At 37.9% G+C, this 21,779-nt stretch overlaps 2 protein-coding genes across 2 annotated transcripts in view; one reads left to right on the forward strand and one right to left on the reverse strand.

Annotated features, from left to right (window-relative positions):
• Window positions 1-19,094, forward strand: part of Fgf7 (fibroblast growth factor 7) — a 54,413-nt gene extending 35,319 nt beyond the window's left edge. The window contains exons 3-4 of the mRNA XM_036185837.1: window positions 16,395-16,498; window positions 17,526-19,094. Of these exons, the coding sequence (XP_036041730.1) occupies window positions 16,395-16,498; window positions 17,526-17,720 (299 nt within the window). The 3' untranslated portion in view covers window positions 17,721-19,094. The remainder of the gene's footprint in view (window positions 1-16,394; window positions 16,499-17,525) is intronic.
• Window positions 1-21,779, reverse strand: part of Fam227b (family with sequence similarity 227 member B) — a 171,693-nt gene that overhangs the window by 93,674 nt on the left and 56,240 nt on the right. The gene's annotated exons all lie outside the window — the stretch shown is intronic.

Here is a 21,779-nt window from a genome sequence, read left to right on the forward strand (position 1 = left end):
CTAGCATATCTTCATGGGCCCTGCCGTTCATCAGCCCCCCTGCCACACTGCTGCTCGTGGCAGCTTTCACAAGCACCTCAGCTCCTTCTTCTTCAGTATAAAACCCCAAACTCAACTAGCCACATGCTTCTTCATGAGCTAGCCTAGCCTTAGCTCTCGTTTCTTGCCCTAGAATCCACCTTGTGTGTGCTGGAAGCACAGGACAGATACTAACATGAATGCCACTGTGTCTGACATGTCCTTGCTGTCTGCATGGCTTCTTCTGCCTGACTTTCCTACTTTCTGGGCTTTACCACTATGATGCTTGTAGTCTGTGGACTAGATATCAAGAAAGGCCAAGGTTGTTTCTGCAAGCTAAATAGTCTACTTACTTACTAAATTGTTCTGAAGAAATTAAGAAATAAACAGAACCTTTAAACCTTCAGGATGATGAGATACGTCCAAGAAACACAGTTTTATAATTTTTATTTATAATTTATAATTACAAAGTTTTGTAATGAGTTACTATTATGATTCCATGGTAGAATTCATTTTTTTTCCCACTGGAAATGTGAGAAACATTTTACAGATCAGGTTTTCAGTATGTTCCCATTTTCACCCCTAAACGCTTATCTACTTAGAGAAGAAGCTGGTGTTGTCATCTTTGGCTAACTCCTGTAATAAGCCCCAAGAGAGATGGGTTGGGCAGGGGATGGCTTTCCAGAACAAGGCAGCGATGGAAAGGATCCTCAGAATGTCTCCTGTGTATGTTGAGTTTGAGAAGCCCCCATATCTCTGGTACTGTCAGACAGGACAGGAGAACACTCGGTCCAACCTGTACCATCTCCACTCTCAGCTGATCACACTGAGAACCATGGACTTTCAGAAAAGGAGCAAACAAGGAATCACTTTGAATAAAAATTGTAAATATAACATTTAACAATGAAATTCTTCATTCTACTTGACTTAGTTGACATTTTTAGAAATATTCTTAAAGTAAGAATGTATAGAAAAGTCAGTTTATAGATCATGCCTGAAACGAATAAGTGGCACTGGTATCGGCGCTGGCTACCGCATGGAAAGGTCATGGTCATGACAGAACCCAGTATTAATTTTAGAGCTTTATTAGGAGGAAGAGAGGTTGGGGAAGAACCAGGCCTGGGAAAGAGCATGTGCGGAGGGCAGAGAGAAAGATGGTGGTGGGGAGAGAGCAGAGCAGAGAGAGAGGGTGGGGTCCGTGTCTGGCTTTTTAAGGGCTCCTGGTGAAGCAGGCTTATGGAGCTACACCACGTACTGATTGTGTGACCATGCCGTGCACATGCAGTCACCAGTGAACATTGATGATGTAAGATGCAAGACTCTTTGCTTAACTCCTGAACCGCACATGTACGGTGGTCATGCAGCTGGAGTGAGGGCAGAATTCTAACAATGCCAATATTGCTAAATCAGTGGACTAAACTAACAATAAACTTTGCAACATGGGCCATTCATAAACAGGCAAACAGAAGACTAGAAGGTGCATTTTTAAGGTTTTATCTATACTTACAGTAGTGTGTGCATGTGTTTGTGCATGTGCCACAGCATGTGGCAGTTAGAGGACTTTCAAGGGTCATTTCTCCCCTTTCACTATGCGGGGCCCAGGGATTGAACTTAGGTCCCCAGACTTGGAAAAAAGTGCCTTTATGAACTGCTGAGTCATCTTGCCAGGCCTCAAATAATAAACTTTGCAATAAAATTGAAATTGTACTTAAGAGGTAGGAGGCACCAATAATGACCTCTTCATTAAAAGGCACCAAAAAATCACTTTGACTGTTGCCCTAAAGATATTGTATTAACATGAAGTTATAGTAAAAAATGACCAAAAAAATAATGTGGACAATGAAGAAAAATGTTAGGACCCAAAAACATATGATACCCCTGAGTAAATAAATACTATAGTATATCCACATCTGGAGTACAGATGTCGTTCTCCTTGCTTGGCAGTAATAAAGACTACAGGGTACAATGAAAGCATCCTACAATTTGAATGAGTGGATGATTGAATAAATGAATGACATAGAATACATACTGTATGACACCAGCTAAAAGCCATTTGGGCTTTCCTCTAGAATAGCAAGTATTCATTAAGGTGACCATTAAGATAGATTATATTCAGTATTTTTAGAATTATCACAATATGGATAAGAACAATGACATGTTAGTTAACTCATGAAATACGAGGGTTCGTGTGCGCAGTGAGGTGTACTGGTGTTAGAAGGAAGACAGGTAAATAGATGTGCTTTGCTCTATCACCATGGAAACATATGGAAGTTATTACCTGCAACAGGGTTGCATGCTAAAAATACAACTAGGTTGAACCAAAACCAAAAAAGGAAATTTTATAGTTGAAGGGAAAAATGGAGATGTCTGCAGTTCTCTCCGAACTTTTTTTGAGTATCACCAAAGTGATATGAGATGAAATATTATTTGAATAAATAATGGGATTTTGTACTTATCTAAATAAGTAAACTCTGAGACTTATAAAATCAGAAGGAAACTTAGTATTTCTAATTATCTTTTCATTTCAATTCTCACATTTTATATAGACCCTTAATTAAAGCAATCATTAATTCTCTAATACTGGAATAATTAGTAACTTCCATTGCTAACGTATAACTCGATGCACTGGTTGGTAGGGTTTCATATCTCTTTCTATGTCCTTCAGCATGTGTTGAGTGCCTACCAGGTAGGGATTCAGATACAGTGTTGGGGATCTCACTTTTGCAGGCACAAGGTTGTCCAGTCCATGAGGTGACATTTGGGAAACATTGCAGTGGAGAACTCTATGACACTGAGGGAACTGCTGGACGGAGCTAAAAAATGCTGGGAATTTCAGGGTAGAATAAGAAAATGAGTAAACCAGTGTGTTGAAGCCAAAGAGTAATTTGTTCAGAGACAATGGGAGAAAATGATGGAAGTAGGCTGTGGTCAGATTTTGTAGGGCTTTCAGAGGTCTTGTTTTCCTCTGCTTTGTACAGAGTGCACACCCAAAGTGTTTGGAACACTAGACTATTATGCTATGTCCTTTATGTATGTGCAAAGGGGAAGTGCAAAGTCAGAAAGGCTGGAGACAGGTTGGTGGGTAAAAATGTAACGATCCCTTGAATAATGGTGATGGCAATAAGGATGAGAGAGAAGTGCTGTGTGCAGAGCTGTGAGACAGAAATACAGAACTTAGTACCAAAGTTCCCTTCAGAAGTTTGTCATGCCTTCCATCCTTTAAAATGTATTTTAGTACCTTCCTATGTAAATTGATGTTTTCACTTTGATCTCTTTCCTTGAATTTTTTATTTCTGTAAAAGTATGCTAACTCTTTACAGTAATACTCCACACAGCAATGTATTATTTAGAGTAACATTATTAGAAAAGGCCATCCACTGAAACCTTCCTAAGAGCCAACAGTGGAAACGGCTTTAAATCATGTTTTCATTTCTGCGCGCTGACAGCCAGCACTGAAACCACATTGTTTAGAATTATCTTACTGTGTGGGTGGCGGAACACCCCAAACTTTCTCCCTTTTCTCCTCTTTTCTCCTGTCAGCTCCACTCTTGCTGCTTGTGGGCCCAAATCCTTTACATTCAATCAAATTCTTCTCTCAGAAAATATGTCTTCACTGATACCACAGCACCCATCTTATCTCTATCCCTATGTCACAGAACCCTGGCATCCCATTGAGATGTTAGTGACTTCAGGACAACCAGAGAGACTCTCTAGGTTGTGGGAAGTTATTGCTTCTGTTGTTTTGAATTTTCATGAAATATGACTATGCGATTATGTACTCATATTGTTTGTTTGGAACAATTTGCAACAAAGACCTGTATTGAGCAGATGTGGAGCATCTACATGGGCATATAAACCATTCTTTCTGAAGTAGGAGAACTTCCTGTGATTTCAGAACAAAAGGGAATCCTACCTTCCTTGCTTCAAGGGGGCAAGAGCCCAGGAATTGGTGAAGAAATGCCAGTCTGTAAACACAAACCAACCTTCAGAACATGCTACTGGATAAATATCACCTATTTACTGTACAGCCAAATAATCTTCTAATTCAGGCATAGTTGGAGTTTGCTGAGAACAAGCAGTTTAAACAGCAGTGACGTGACCACATGGCTCCAAACAGATGTGCTTTCTGAAGAGACAGGTGTTTTCCTCATTTTCCTAATAAGTCTGTCAATGAATGAGGGGATTACTTTCAGCAAACCTGACAAGTTATCTGATTTTTTTTTTGACATCACTGAAAATCAATTCAGGATTGAATATCAATTCCCAACGGTGATGATGTGGAGTCAGTCCCCTTGTTGGAAGAACACTCAGTGTGTTCCAACATTAAGTGTCTCAGCTCCGCTGTTCAACGGTTACAGCATGCTTCCCCAGAGTCAAAAGATGCAAATGTAGGATTAACATCATCCATCACATGCATCAAGTGTGTTATCTTGCAGTAGTGGGCTCTATGGCAAAATAAAAAAGTGGGAAGGTTTTTCTCTCTAGTCTGATGGAGGCCTCTGAGTTATCCCTTCTAAGCAGAAGTTGAGGGAGGTGGCCTGGCTTCTTTCCCAGAGTGGATGCTGGCATGCTCTCTCCAGGCAGCAAAGTCGGGGGGAGCTACACATCTTCCCATGGTCAGGCCCTGGATGCAACCTCACAGATAGCTTGTTCTGTGCTACATAGACACTGTTTAGTTGGAGGTCCTGTCTTATCTTAATCTAATTATTCTAGTCTTGAGCTTGTCTAATTCACTGTAAGTTTTGAGGAAATCAGCTTTAAACAGTATGCACACCACAAGATACTAAAACCTGCATGCTTTCAAGTGGATAGATCATATAATGTGGACACTGAGAAAAAAAACTCAGCTTGTGACAAAATTTCTTTATAAAAATTGTTCCTAAGGAAAGAAACGACCCAAAGCATCTTAAAAACAAATGTAAAACTGAAACGAATTTAAACTGACACTCAAGAACTTATTTCCTTATAAGTAACTTCTCTCCAGTGGAAAATCTGAGAGTGACTCTGCTTTCAAATCGTTTGCTTTGAAGAATTCTTTTTTTGGCTAGAGATAAATAGTCACTGAATGCTGTCAATATAAAAAATACTACTTCTTCTAGGAACATTCAAAACTAAAGATAATCCCACTTATGTGAGAAGGGTGTGGGAATTATGTTAGTTCAACCATCAGCATACTTATAGTCAAGTCTAAAAAACTATACATGGGCACCATCATTATTATTGTAACATTCTAAAGTCTTAGAGAGAAATAATTTAAACTTTTCATGGTTAAGTCATTTTTATTCCCTTTAGGGTACAGAATAGCTTTCTTCTGTAAACAAGGTCATAGCAATGGTTTACAGGTTATTAGGCACCACAAATAATTAATAAATTACTTAAATATCCTGATTTTTTTCATGAAAAGACAAAGTAGATGAGACCTCATCTGTAATAACCCTTGGCATCCCAGAAAGAAATCATGTTCAATACCAAAACACTCACCATAACTAAGTTGTCCCTTTAAAGTGAGTGAAGGGAACAGGGATGTGTCTGAATGTGACAGAAATCTATTGCTGTTGTCTGCCCATCCTTAGTGATACTAGGGAGTTATAATGGCAGATTCAAAATAAGAAGTGATGGTAAGGAGAGAGCAGAGAGGCTGTGTGTCTGCACCAAACCATGGGATTCTCACTTAAATAATATGGCAGTTAGGGATTCCATGTTTGGCTACAGTTGCAGACATTAAATAAAAACAGAAAGTACAAAAACTGGGGAAATTAGATTTTTTTTCTCTATGGAGGAGCACAGCATTATGATGTAAGCATGATAAATGATTCTAGGTTAGAGAAGGGAGTAGGGTTAAGGATTACATGTGAGGATTTCCTCTTACATTGGGAAGAACGAATAAACACTAAATCCTTTAAAATTAGAAATGTCAACAATAATTGTATTTTTAAAAGTGAGATGATCCTTTGAAAGTTTTTAGATCATGCATATTTCTTTTTTATTACTAAAAACAATTCTTTTGGCCTGGTGTTATAGCTGGAATGTGATTCAAGACTTAGATCACAAAGTGAATTTAGGAACAGGATCCATAAAACCTCTATCACATCACATTCATTATCTTCAATGAAATCTCTAACTCAGTCAAACAAACAATCTGAAAACTTGAAGTTATTTTTCATATGAGAATATGCAGAAGAGGGGACACAAAGAGCCTGAGAGCTGGATGATGGGGAAACAGTCTTGTCATGCAATGGCACTCAGAAACGCACAGCAGTTGCAATTAATCCACAGGATCTGACAAGACCAAACCCCAAAACACTCAGTCCCTGAATGAGGAGGTGCTCATGGGACCCAGCCCTTCCCAAGGTACCTAATAGCAGAGAAGGGCTGTTGGAAGGAAGGAAGTCATTGTCTTCAGGGGTGTAACTAACTAGTGAATTTTCAGTGATCTTAGGGGTAGCTCTACACCATGCCCACATTGGCAGCCCTCCACTAGGTTGAGCCCAGTGAGTCATAAGCAAAACCAAACCAAATGAAAAGACATGCACTTGAGATGGGAACTTGACAGAAGGAGGGGGTCTGGTGAGGGTGGGAGGGGATATGACAAGAATGTGTGAAACTATAAAAGAATAACATTTAAAAACTCCCCACACTCAGTCCCACTCACACTATAGTGAAAATATCATCCCCCTTGACTTTTCTTATACATTCATCTTCAAAATGACTGGGATTTAGATAATTCATGACTTCAATGCCTTGGCTATCCATTGGGCATGGAAGTTGAGGGAATGGGCATGGCAAGAGGAATGAACTAACGAGACAGACATAATGTGGATCCTTGCTGTCAGGTGTTGGTAGAATATATCTGCACTCTCTCCTATTTGCTGAAAGCAGCTAGATTAGACACAGAGGGGGGTGCTTCCGTGTTATGTAGAGTGGATGAGTGAAGCATGGAGACTGTAACCTGAGCACCAGCCAGGAACAATGAGAAGGGCTTCCAGGAATGTGTGTGGGTGTCTTACTACATGTATATGCCTGGGTGCCACATGCATATATGATGCCTATGGAGGCCAGAAGAGGGTGTTGGAACTCCCGGACCTAGAGTTTCAGCCAATTGTGAGCTGCCATGTGAGTGTGGGGAACTGAACTTAGGTCCTCCAGAAGAGCAGCCAGTGCTCTTAACCTCTGAGTCAACTCTCCAGCCCTTTCGTAATATTCTTTATGAATGAAGACCTAAGCATTTTGTAGCCTCAAAATAAGCTAACAACAGGCTTCTGATTCTAAAACAACATAATCTTAGGTTGAAATAAAAATTCAACCCACCAGTTCTTAATCTCAGATTTTTCTAGTTTAGAAAATAATGGTTTGAGTGTCTCCACAGACACCAAGTTTGGGCGTCTGGCAAACAGGGAGATGAGATAAATCTGTTGCGGACTTACTTGTTCTTTCATCATTTAGTCAAGACATGATGACTTTCACTATTTTATAAATAGGTCCTTTCACTGTCACGTGCAGTTAAATTTACAATCTCAGTAAGACTGTTGGCTAGCAGTATTCTCAGTTAAATATAAACTAACAGGCGCAAAACAACTTTACAACTATCTTTAAAATTTGTATTGCAATATATTTGACAACGCACAGTTGACTTGTAGGTGCTCTTCATGTTAGCAAAGTCTCTGCCTAGAATGAGGTCTGGCAATAAGCATGGCATGATCATTTCTTAAATAACATTGTGTAGCCGTTGTACAGCAGCCAGCATTGTTTTTGGAGAAGTAAAACAGCTCTCTATGCCTGCAATGTTTTATTTGTGGAACACTGCTTGCAAATACCAGGGTAAAACCATATTGCCGTCTTATCATACAGAAACTAAATTGCAAGAATAACTGAGCTAGCTTTTATAGCATTTAAGCGTGTTAATCAGATCAGAGAGGTATGTTCTGTCACCTTTGGTACAATGACATTCAGATTTTAATTTGTATCCACTTAATGAACTTTTTTGTTTGTTTGTTTGTTGGTTTGTTTGTTTGTTTTTCAAGACAGGGTTTCTTTGTATATCAGCCTAGCTGTCCTGGAACTTGCTCTGTAGGTCAGGCTGGCTTTGAACTCACAGAGATCTGCCTACTTCTGCCTCCTGAGTGATGGCATTAAAGGTGTGCATCATCACTGCCTGGCCCTCCATTTAATGAACTTTCAATTGTGTAAAATCCATAGAAAGAATTTTGGGATCATGAGTTTTATAATGTTAAAGAAAATTAAATTATTCTTTATGTATAAAATATAGCCTACTATATTTAAACATTTTATAATACAATCTTAAAAGATGTACTTTTATTAAAATATTCTTCATGGGCACACTTTTTACTATATCCAAAACTCTGAAATAATGAAGCGATTAATACAACAATGAGAAAGATGGTGACAGTGTGTGAATATGGCCTATGACTGGGAGCACCAAGAACAATAATGGTCTCTTTGTCTCAGCCTTGCTGGGATGTTGGCTTAAGTAAATAATCGAGTGGGTGAACAACCTCGGAGTCATTCTGGATGAGGGAGGGCTCTATGGAAAGATGGACTCCCCAGCTATACGACACCCAGAACCAGAGCGGCTTGTAAGTGTGTAAAAACCACGTGAGAACCTGTGAACTAGAGAACTGGAGCTAGTGAATGTGGACACATAGCTACATGGTAAGTAAATCAAAGAGACAAAGCAATCCTAAGAGAAACAGCTGAGAGGGCCTCACCTATAGAGAAGGAAATGAAAATATTCAACAAATCATGCCGAAGAAATGAGACAACTATTTCTAAAAAGAAAAGATCAATGTAGGGTCAAGTCTCACCTTATAAATTCAAAATATTTCCAGCTCAATTAAAGAAAATTTGAATTCCTGTTTGAAATTCAAAACATAAAATAAACCAAAAATACTAGAATAAATATATTTCAGGCATCGGGATGAAAATCACTTTTAAGCATAAAAACAATATAAGTTGTCAAAAAGCAATAGTTACATGTTATTGTATAAAGCTAATTTTCTTTAAAAAATGACAGGAAGACTTTGCCATGTTGCCTAAGTTAACCTCAGATCTGTGATTTTCCTGCCTCAGTCTCCCAAGCAGTTGTGATCACAGTCAAACGGCATCACTCCTAGCTAAGAGGGTGATGATGGTCGAGTGAATTCACACAAAGAGGGTACAAGGCTGGCAAAGCAGCAGAAGTCGGTCTAGGACGAGAGATAAAGTGCCCAAGGATGCGCCGGAGTTATGTCTGTCATGGAATTCTTGGGCCCGACATGAGTGGTTAAACTTGGTACTGGTGAAGAAAAAAAAAAGAAACTACTTTTTAGTGAAGGGTTTCAGGAAGGGTGAGGACACCGTATCAGTTGGGAAGGGACACTGTATTCATTTGGCCCCTAGACACTGAGCCTAGAGTCCATCAAAATTACAAGTCCTTAAAAACACATTTAGAACTTCAAGATTAAGGTATTTGCATTGAAATGTAAAAATAATGATTAGCAAATATTTAGCATATAAAATATCACACTAGCTTCATTATTTGTTACATACAGTTTTAACAATATTTGAAGACAATTTGGTATTTTTTACTTTGTAGGAGTTCTCAAGAATGTATAATGTCTGTAAAATGTATAGCAAAGGGTAAGTTCAGTGATTTATTTTAGAACAACAAATTTCAAAAGTAAGATTGCACAAAAACTTAAAACAATTCCCTAGTGTTTCTATGGAGTAATATTCACATATTTAATATGATTCACTGTGTAGGACAGGCTTGGGGAATGGTGTCTGGAATTCATGAAAATCTTAAATAGCTCTGATTAAGGGAATACCTTTAAAAAAGGAGGATTTTTGTAAGCAAAAAGCAAAAGGAAGGACTGCAGATGACTTGGAAAGGTAGGAGATGGCTAAGTTGAGTCAACTGCTCTTTAAAGGTAATTTATTTTTCAAATTTATAATAGCAAATAAAGTGCCTGCAAGATATGGCAAATATAACAGGATTTTAAAGTCAAAAAGGGCACTTGTAAGGGGTGGGGATTTAGCTCAGTGGTAGAGCACTTGCCTAGCAAGCACAAGGCCCTGGGTTCGATCCTCAGCTCAAAAAAAAAAGGGGGGGGGGCACTTGTTCAAAAAAAATTCTTTGCTATTTTTGTGATTGTGTCCATGCTTAAAAAAAACAAACAACAATCCACAGAAACAGAAAATCATAACACCAATAGCTGTATTCTTTAATTAATGTCACGAAACATCAATCAAGTAGTCAGCCTGATCAAACAAAAAAATGTTTCCCACAGTTTACTCTTCTTGTGTGTAATTTACCATTTGAAACCCAATAGTTTAAAATGCATTAAGAAAGTCTCCAGGCATTTAGAAGCGCACTGACTATTTCTGTATACATGTGTATGAAGTTTCTATTTATAAACCCCTGCTTCCTAGGGTCATAAACTAGCCAGAGATATTCATAGCACAAACACTTGAGACTTACGTCAGACAGTGAAATTGCAACAGGAAACTCGAGGAGAAATGAAAGTGGGTTCAGGAAGACAGGTTTCAAACAGGATTTTGGTCTTGATACCACTTTACACTCTAAAATATTATCTAGAACAACGAAGAACTAGTGTGCGAGTGGGCTGTAACTATGTAAATGTAGTGCATAGAGAATTAAGCTAAGGCTTTTTGAAAAAAGTTCAGTAACTTAGAAAACAATCACAGTAACTCCTGTGGATCAAAATGACACTAAGTGGCACATAGCAAGGCACTTTCAATTCAGCCTCTTACCTGTCACACACACACACAATTAGTTTTCCTCCAGTGGATCTTTACAGCCTGACATTATTCTTTTAAAAATATTTTATGACATTTGTCTATTTATCTGTGTGTACAGGGTGGGGGCAAGTGTACACAGACTGTGTATGATGGCCAGAGGGCATGCTGGGAGTTGGTTCTCTCCTTCCACCTTGGGATGAATGTCAGTATCCCTCCTGCCTAAACATCTCACCCATCCCAGACTGACACTCAAATAAATAACAAACCAGAAGGAACTCTCACTGCTTTCAAATATCAGTTCAAATTCTTTCAGGTAGTATTCAATCCTATCATTTATACTTCTTAGTCTAGACAGTTCTAATTCCAATCTTATGACTATGACATATGAATCTTAGCTTTCATGACCTTACATATACTGTTTCTTCAACTGTATTGTGTTTTCATCTTTTTACACATTACCCTTATCCATCATTTAAGATTTGATTTAAACTATATCATTTTCAGATCCTATTACCCTTATTTACCAAGGATAACATTTCTTAGTTTTTAATTTCTATAAAATTGATTTTCCATTCCATGAATTTAAGCGATTGGCATATATTGCTGGGGATCACCTATCTTTGTCTGCAGAAACAGAAAATATGAACTGAAATTTGATAGTTACTCTATTAATACAAAAATATTTTTATGACTGCATAATTAATGTCATTGACTCAAGTTTCTAAAATGTTACTGAATCTCATGTTCCACCCCAACACTTAAGAGATAAGCACACTTACAAGTGGAATAGTGTTCTTCACACACACAGAGGATTGTGCTTTCTACACTTGCCAATGTGAATTTGCATTATGGCTCAAGACTATGGATTTGGAGACACCTTGAGCAAAGAGCAGAGATACCATGGTTCCACTATTATTAATGTCTTGGAATAGTGTGTATTTCCTACCACCGAAGAACATAATATAAATAAATGTTGTTAGTTTGTTGTCCTGTGCCATTCCATGAATTCTGACAAATGCATAATAAAATATACCCACTGTTACAGTTCTGTACAATAGTCCATTGGTTAAAAATCCCATTTGTTATGCTCACGTGAGTTTCTTTCCATGTCTTTTATAGCTTGACACTGAGTTCTAAAGACACTTATATAACATTCCACTGTATGAGTGTAGCACAGTCTGGCTATTGGTTTCCCCTCTTGAACACCTTGGTTGTCTCTCATTTCTGGTTCTTATAAGTACAGCTGGTTTAAATATTCATGTTCAGATTTCTGTGTGAGCATGTCTTCTACTCAATAGGATATGTGCCCGGGCACAAAGGGTCTGTGTGATTAGTTTCTAAGAAAAGGCCAAAATGTCTTCCAAGTTGACTGCACTCTGCGTTCCCACTACACAGGAGGAGTCTGGGCTGTGTCGCACTTTTGCCATGTGTCCTCAACTGTGGGGCTTTGCCATGCCAATAGTTGTGAGGGGGACCTCACCATTGTTTTCATTCTCTGGTGACAGGATATGGCACCTTTCCCTTTCATCTGTTCATTTGTTACAATTTCTTCAGATAGTTTATCTACTTTTAATGATATTTATTATCACATTTTAAAGGTCTTATTTCTTTTAGAGATAATAGATATAATTTTGCAAACATACTTATGTCATAGAATTTATTATTAAATTAAATCTAGACCTGTAAATGTAATATAAATGTTCAGTCATTAAGATATTTCTCACTCAATACAGTCTTGACGGTGGAATAGCCTTTTAAAAGTTCATTATTTAACATAAGAATTGTTTTTGTTTCTTTCTTTTTCATTCTTAGTTTTAATGTGTGCAAGAAGGTATACTTGATCAATGGCAAAATTAAATGTTCTCATTAGCCTAATCATCAAACCACTTTTTTCATCTTTGAAATGTATATTAGCCATCTATATTTATATGTGCTCCTCTCAAAAACTTTTAGTATAATGCTTAAAAGAATCTTAGGAAATAAATATTAATATGCTGGAATGGGACAGGTTTCCATGTGGTTATTGAAAATACTTTTGAAAAGGAAAGTTAAAGTATTCTTAATCATGAAGCTACTGACAATAGAAACAAGGAAGTAGTATCACTATTGAGAGAGCAAGGTTAAGGGAGCACTCCTAGTCCTGCAAGAAGAGAGTGACTGGGGTAATTCTGTTTAAGTATAGTCATTTATCCCAAGGCTCTTCACCTGTTTCCAGGTGCGACACAAGATTAAACAGGTAAAAAAGTCTAGATAAGTCCATGAATGGTTGAATTCTGGGAATAGAAAAGCCATTAGTGAGTGTCCCCTGGTATGTTAGCTAGACACCGTAAATGGTAAACCCATGCTGTTGCTGAAGGCGCTTCTGGCTAGGCATGATGTGCATTATATATTATCTTGATTCTCTCTCTCTCTCTCTCTCTCTCTCTCTCTCTCTCTCTCTCTCTCTCTCTTTTTCTCTCAGTTTTTGAGCTCTCTCATTATGGCAAAGGTTTGATGCATCTATGTAATGTAATATGCTTCACCACCTCAGTGGGGGTAAAATAGTAAACTTCTTGTAAACAGAAAAATATATCCATAGAAAGACACCATCTTATATTTGCCTTATAGGATGCAGCATATATATTTTATTTATTGTACATTAAAAAGTCGAGAACAATTAAGTTATTTTGGTAGATAAATTGTTATCTGTAAGTTATATATTCTTATATTTTCTGAGAATCTCCCCCACTCCTGTTTTGAGATGGAGGCAAAATTCTGTAAGTTTAGATAGTTAACAATTCTACAGATTTTTGTAGATATTGAAAAGAACACATCCCTATTCTGCATGTGAACAAAAAAAATGATAGTGTTAATATCTTCATTCCTGGGTTTCTTGATTTTAAAAAAAGTGCATAGCAGACAGGGTGTAACAGACTAAACAATGGGTTGATTACTGACCATACTTCTTAATGCTCTCACCAAATGACTTCATACCAGGAAAAATTCTTTTTACTGTCACGCAACTGAAAATACAGGAACGTAGCCATTCAAAGTGTATTCTCATCCCATTTGAAGCTAAAATCCTTGCAATTCTTTTTTTTTTTTTTTGTATCTTTAATCCTAATATGGGGAAGAATAAGATTAACAATGTTTGTCACTGATTGGTGTCAATGTACGACAACCACAGTGGACTATGGACAGTTGGGGGACAGAGGAGCTTTTGGAGACAAGACAGTATGACTGGTCCTAAAAGGTAAGGAGTTCACACACTACAGGGCCAGTAACTCACTCAACAGCTGTGTTTTGTGGACAACTGTCCCACGAAGGAACACCCTGCAAACATTACAGAGTCACCCTCTAATCCTAACTGATCACAAATGCCGCACCTCAGGCTTTGGACCAGCACTCTCCTCTCTCAGAAAATACAGCACTGGATTATGGGCATTTGGAAACAAGAAAAATGGTGCAAACTTTTCACAGTGGTAAGGTCTTTAGAACCCAACTTTAACATATTCTTAAATAGATTTACACTGTTTTGAAGGTATCGCACGTGTGGCATAGTAATTATCTTCTTCAGTATTCTTCATGGCAGGCCTGGCAGTTCAACCCCCCGGGACTCTGCCGATGCTGCACAGCTTCCCTTAGGGCCTTCTTTAGAGAAGAACAAAGTTGTTCCAGAAGAGCCTGAGGCAGGTGCTTGTCTCTGAGCTGAGCCTGACACAGCAGTAGCTCTCAGGGAAGATTTGTTGCATGTTGTCTGACTGCATCAGCATCAGCATCAGCATCAGCATCAGCATCAGCATCAGCATCAGCATCAGCATCAGCATCAGCATCATGACCTGTCATAAACTTGTCAAGGACGTGTAAAATTTCCATAGCCTCTTCAGGCCAGTGTTCTCCAGAAAGAGCTCTTCTCTTTTTAGTAAGGAGTGTTCTTCTCTTTTCTACAGGAGTGTCTGCTATTTCAAACTAGGACTGTGTTCTTAATTTGTCTCCTAAAATTACACGATTCTATGCATTTAACAATGCTTCACAAATACTTCAAATACACATTCCCTTGCTTTTTTGCATCATAGACTCCAGTTTTTAGATATGAATTGTACTAGGTACGTCTGACTAGTGCTGAGTACAGCATATTGGAAAGGAGGCTTCTGTTTACACGGAAGACAAATACTGAGTAGGCTAATTTTATGATCACACACTTCTCCTCTCCCAACTCCTCCCAGATCTTCCCTACCTCCCCCACTTCCCCAACTCCATGTCCTTTCTCTCTTTCAGAAACAAATAAAAACAAAAAAAAAACCCCAAGAAACAAACACACACAAAAATGAAAAAGAAAAAGCAAAAGACCAATAAGAGAAAAAAATACCCAAATCAAGCAAAATAAGACAAAACATCTACAAAAAATACCATTGAGTTTGTTTTGTGTTGGCCAATTACTCCTGGGCATGGGGCCTGCCCTGGAGTGTGGTTTGTATACCTAGCGAGACTTCATTGGAGAATTTTTCTTTGGCAGTGGGTATCAGTTGCTGACAGCTAGGGGTGGGAGCCTCCACTCACTTCCCTCTCTCGGTTGTTGGAAGTCCATCTGGCTTGAGCCTGTGCAGGCTCATGCATGCTGTCCCAGTCTCTGTGAGTTCAGATGTGCATCAATCCTACTGTGTCTGGAAGACACTGTTCCCTTGGAGTCATCCATCACTTCCAACTCTTACACTCTTTCTGCCTCCTCTTCTGTGTAGATCCCTGAGCCTTGAGGTCAGGGATCTCATTTAGGGCCGAGGGCTACACAGTCTCTCTCTGTGCACTGTGTTAATTCCCATCTACTGTAAGATGCTTCTCTGATAACGGCTGAGCAAGGCACTGATTTCCCCTATCATATCATATATAATAAGAGAAAATATCTGGCTAACATTGTAAAGTACCTATTTTATAAAATTAATTCCACAAAGATTAATAAATTATAAAAGTATGCAAATTTATATGATTAGGATTTATAATAAAATTTAGAATCATCTCTGTGCATTAAAACGCTTACTTTTAAACAATTGATTTTAAAGACAGTAGATTCTACTTGCCATTACCAATCTGTAACTGCTTTAGTTGTAATTTTAAAGATATTCATTTTCAGTAAAGTCAAGAACTACTCTACTAGCAATAATTGTTAAGATAAACAGCCAAACAGAAGAGCAACAATGTTAGGCATATCCTTCCTTTCTTTGTATTACACCACACTTTGGGATTTGAATTCTACATTTACCACAAAGCTCTAAGGCTTTGGCAGATTACTCACTTCTCAGTGTATCAGCACCCTCCCCAGTGATGTGGGTGTAGCAAGGATGCCTGCCCTGCTGTGTGTGGTGATAACCAGTCAAGTTCGGACATGGGTGCAATTCTTTTATGGTATGAATTTAGCAAATATTAGCTGCATTTTCATTATGGTAGATTAGAAGCATAGTTCTAGAGGTTAAATCTGGATATGTAACTATTTCTTTGCATGCAGATATCTCCTTCTGTGCAATGAAGGTCATCAGTTTGCACTTCTATGTTTAATGATTACTCTAGTGTTTGTAACTGCGTGTTAGGGGAAAAGGTCTCAAGATTAGTGGATAACTGATATACGTTTCTGTCATTCCTTGCAGACATCATGGAAATCAGGACTGTGGCAGTTGGAATTGTGGCAATCAAAGGGGTGGAAAGTGAATACTATCTTGCAATGAATAAAGATGGAAAACTCTATGCAAAGGTATTAATAATTGACAACTTAGAGTTATTATTCAAACTTACTTTTGTCAAAAATACATGCCTTTCTGAAAACTAATTTTCTTTCACTGGTACAAGTTGAATATTCCATTAAAACTTTTTTTTTTTTACTCAAGCATTAAGGTAAAATATTTTTTGTATGAGCTTAGCTTGCTTAAGCTATTTGGATATTAGATTTTTCATCTGTAAGATGACTTGGAATGATTGATCTCTAGGGATCCTTTCAATTCTAAACTCCCATGTAAATTTCAGATACTTGAAGCCTAAGATTTCCATCTGTGAGTATTAAAGCCCCTTTGTTAGACTTCCTCCAATTTGCACATTGCTGACATTGAAAATTCTTGGGCAAAAAATTTTTTGAAGTGTTCAGTTCATTTGTCAACATTAGTCTCACAATCATGGGCTTTGAACTATAAGCATTCACATTGTTTCCACTTTATTATGATATAAAATATGTGATAGTTCATCCCACTATAGTAAAGCAAAATTCAATTTCCTTTGTATTCTTGTAGCTCTGCATAATGCCTATGCAGGCCAATTACAGAATAGAGGTGTAATCAAATGAACACTTGACTGCCTGGATGAATAGACTAGGTAACTTTTTACTTTTGTTACAATTGAAGACAACATAGTAGAAAGTGAAATAAAGTTTATTAAATTGTCCCTTACCTGCAGGAGATGGAGGCTATGCCCTTTACACTAAATTTCTGGGGGACAGAGAATGGAGTGACTTAGGGATCCCAACATTAAAGAGTAGAAATTGGTTGTCCAAAAGGACATAACTAAATGTGCATTATGTTATCTTTTGTTAATTTAAGATGCTTTTGACCTATGACAATATATGACATAGATAAACCCATTAAACTGTGTCAGTTCTGCTCAATCTGAGGGTTAAAATAAGTCACATATACTTCACCTCTACAGACTGTCACCTGATTGCTGTTAGTTTGAGCCTCTCCAGAACTTCTATTAATATTTGTGTTTGGTTTCTTTGTGCTTGTTTTTATCAGAAAGAATGCAACGAGGATTGCAACTTCAAAGAACTAATTCTGGAAAACCATTACAACACATACGCATCAGCTAAATGGACACACAGTGGCGGGGAAATGTTTGTTGCCTTAAATCAAAAGGGGCTTCCCGTCAAAGGGAAGAAAACGAAAAAAGAACAAAAAACGGCCCATTTTCTTCCTATGGCAATAACTTAATCATACACGGTGTTTGAGAAACCAGTTTCATTCAGCAGGGAGATCTCTTTCCAGTGGACTTTTTTCTTCTTTCTTTTTCCTTACTTTCTCTCTCTCTCTCTCTTAAAGTAACCAAGAAAGGCTGGAAAACTACTGAAAACTGATCAAGCTGGACTTGCGCATTTTTGTTTATTTTAAAAGACTGCATTAAAGAAAGAGCTGAAGAGTATACACACAAACCAGATTTAGTAACTGAAAGTTGTAAAAAGTTGTAAAAGTGGTTGTACAATCATGTTAGTAATAGTGATGTGTTTCTTAAATTAATTTACCCTTAAGAGTATGTTAGATTTGACTATCTGATCATGAATATTTAATATCACTATCTGCTTATAAAATGGCTGCTATAATAATAATGAAGATGATGCAGATGATGTTATATAAGGGATGTCAGACCTAACCCTGCTGGGATGCCTGAGGATGATCAAGCCGGCACACACCATAGACAATGAGCAGTGCTTGAGAGCTTTCCAGTAAGAACTATCATCCATTTCAGCTCTACTCAGAAAAGTGATGCTCTCAGCAGTTTATCATAGAATGGAATCGACAGGTGGTCTTACAAAATGACAATATTGGAACATACCTGTGCTGATTAACATGAAAAAAATCCTAATGCCACTCAAATTGAAAAGGTATTGCTAACAGGATGTTTTAGAAATCTGTATATAAAATAGCAATAATGATGGTAATACTGTATTTCATCTCATCACAAAATAACATTTTATAATCCCTAAAAATAAAATTCCAAAATCTTTAAGTCTTTTTCAAGTAACAAATCTATCTTTTGTATAATTCACATTTGGGAACACAACTTTAAATAATGTTCTTCCCACACATAATCATGTCTCCCCCCTCCCCTGTGGTTACAGCATTAAACTCTACTTTAAGTTGTATTTGAATTTTATTGTTTTGTTATTTAAGTTTATGTTATTTATAAAGAAAAAACCTTAAGAAGCCGTTTCTGTTTCATATGCTTTTAATTTCAAGGGAACAACAAACCGCCTGGCTGTACTGCAGATTTCTCCTCCCCTGGTGACTGACACCAACTCTAGGACACAGCACTTGGCTAGCAAGTGTTGGATGGAAGACAAAAATGACAGCCCGCAGCCATGCTTACAAGAGATGTCTCACAGCAAACAATGCAAATATGTGGGAAAGATTTTGCCACAACACTCTTGCCAATGAATTTGGATCATATAAGTAAAAGAAAGCAGAGGGTTTTAGTCAGAATATATTTTGATACATGGCAATAAAACATGGTTTAGAAGTCGGTCTATTTAAAGTTAGCTATTTGATAGTCTTGGGAAGTATCTACCATGCAAAAGACGCCAAAATTGAGGCTGTAGTCAGTGTATGAGCCCCCCCCCCCCGACTCCTTGGGGCTTCAGATCAGGCCACAGACAACAGCCTAACAGAGAGATGAAGACTCACTCTGTAGTTCTGCTGTCAGCGGGTGCTGCCCCAACTGTACGCATGCTCACCAAGGGAAGGGCAACAGTTAGGTCAGTTGTTGGTTGGTATATGAATTGTTGTGATATCAGCCTCAAAGTATTTTCCATTGAGGTTTCTTTATATTACAAAAAATACTACTTGGTAATATGTTTAGAAGAGAAGGTTATAAGATAAAGCCCCTGTCAACAAAAAATAACAATCTCTTGACTTTCTTGTGGTTTGCCCAAGTGTCCAGGCTACCAAAAAATAGGAAGTGTCGCCCTCCATCACATATAAGGAGACACCATGAGGAAATAGTCTTTACTAGCATCCAATTCAAGGACATTTCTAGTCTAGCTTTCTAGTCCAGGATCCAGCTTGTACCTGGAGTCTTATAAACACCAGAGGTAGAAGAAGACTATGCTTTTCATAGTTGTCTCATTAGTGCCTAGCCAACTGCTGGTCTACAACCAACTTAGATACACATGAATCCATCCAACGAATAGTTGCCAAGGAAAAGATGGGATGCTATTATACTTACTGAAATTTTAAATAAATCAGAATGGAGCATGATCATGCAGAAGCTTAAACAGAAGTAGTGAGTATATATGGAAGGTGGCTATGATTACCATTAAATTAGTTACTATGAAAACACCATTAGAATAGTGAATTAGACAGAACCAATACTGAGTGGTCCAACTATTCTTAGTGATATGTCACATACAAAAACCTACTCAGAAACATTTACTTTTAAAAGATTTATTGTTGTTATTTTAAAATTATGTTCCTCTGTGTGTGTCTTTATGGGGATGTAAATATAAGTGCAGGTCCTCATTGAGTTCAGAAGAGGGTATTAGGAACTGAACTCGGGTCCTTTGCAAGAGCAGTGTGTGCTTTTAACTGGAGATTTATCTTTCCTGTCTCAGCATTTATGTTTAATTATAGGTTTTGCTCTATTTAAAAAAAAAACTTGTAAAAAACATGTAAATTTCAGAAAATAAAATCTGCTTTAGGCAAACACATTTAGAATCTGAAATTCTGGAAGACAATGAAGCCTTCATCTTCCTTCCTCTTTCATAAATCAGGAAACTGATTTGAGTGGACTCAAGGTGCTGGGTGGACGTAGCTTGCCACACTCGGTGTCACTTAGCATGTGTCTTTCTTAGATTGTCAGTGATCTCCTCGTTTTATTTGATTTTAATTTCTATTGAGATGTCATCTTTGTAGTTGAGAACACTTGTGATCCACTTGGCAATTCGCTTAGTACATAATGACACTTTTATGATTTGACTCAAAAAGACAGAAGGAATGCAATTTCCAATTTTGATTCCTAAGAAACTTTTATGTGAACTTTTAAATTTATAAATGGAAAGTATCACAAAAGACATTTTTATAATAAAAGTATTCCTTTCTAAAATGTTCTTTAAAAAAGAAAATCATATCAACATGTGGGTTTCTAAAAGCTGGTAAAGGAATAAGTGAAAGAATATGAATGTTAACATAATAAATAGAAAGATATTTCCAATATGACAAGTGAAGAAAAACACTTTGACACAGACAAGCCATAGTGTACACTGCTGACCTTTGAGTTGATGTAAGTTCAACTTAGATACAAAAGAGAAGGGAATAGAGGGTCTATCACTTAGAGCTTTTTCTTCTAGTTTTTTAGGATGTCAAAAACTATGAAGAGTGGTTATGCAGACACTGATCTGTGATCCTCTAAATGTTCAATATAGTATAGAGTGAGGAGCTGGGCGGTGGTGGAGCACACCTTTAATCTCATCACTGTGGAGGCAGAGGCAGGTGGATTTCTGTGAGTTCAAGGCCAGCCTAGCTTATCCAGTGAGTTAAAGGACAGCCAAGGCTACACAGAGAAACTCTGTCTTGAAACCTCCCCTAGCTCCCCTCCAAGAAAATAGAGTAAGAACCTAAGAAGTCATCCAAGATAGCTTACCAAAGACAGGGCATTCATTTAAAATGGTTTTCTTATGATTCGTGAGTTTGTATTTTACTCTGGCACACACTTGTGTTTGCTTTAATGTGAGAAGATCTCCAGTGGACACCAGTGAAGAACAAAACTGAAGCCGTGAACAGATGTCTGAGGCTCAGCGCAAGGCTGCAATGTCACTCTTACCCACTGACACGTACCTGGGAGTGGAGAGCACAAATGGGTTCCTATCTTTCACTGTCCAACTTAACATACAAATAATACAGGGGTAAACATAAGCTAAGATCATTTTGTAAAAGTGTGACATTAAAATATTTTAACACCTAATCTGGATGGTTATTGATTAGTCAAAATACTCCTATGATTCTTAACACTGGGGAGAGACAACAGAGAGTGACAGGTCCTGGAGTCCCCCTGCCAGCCAGTCTGGCCAATAGGTGAGCTATGGACCCAGAAAGAGAGAGAGAGAGAGAGAGAGAGACCGACCCTGTCTCAATAGATAAGGTACAGAGTGGAAGAAGAAGAAGGAGGAGGAGGAGGAGGAGGAGGAGGAGGAGGAGGAGGAGGAGGAGGAGGAGAAATTCAAGCTCTGGCCTCTCTCTATGTCTTTGTCTCTGTCTCTGTCTCTGTCTCTCTGTCTCTCT

Source organism: Onychomys torridus, chromosome 4, assembly GCF_903995425.1.
Source record: "Onychomys torridus chromosome 4, mOncTor1.1, whole genome shotgun sequence".
Lineage (NCBI taxonomy): Eukaryota > Metazoa > Chordata > Mammalia > Rodentia > Cricetidae > Onychomys > Onychomys torridus.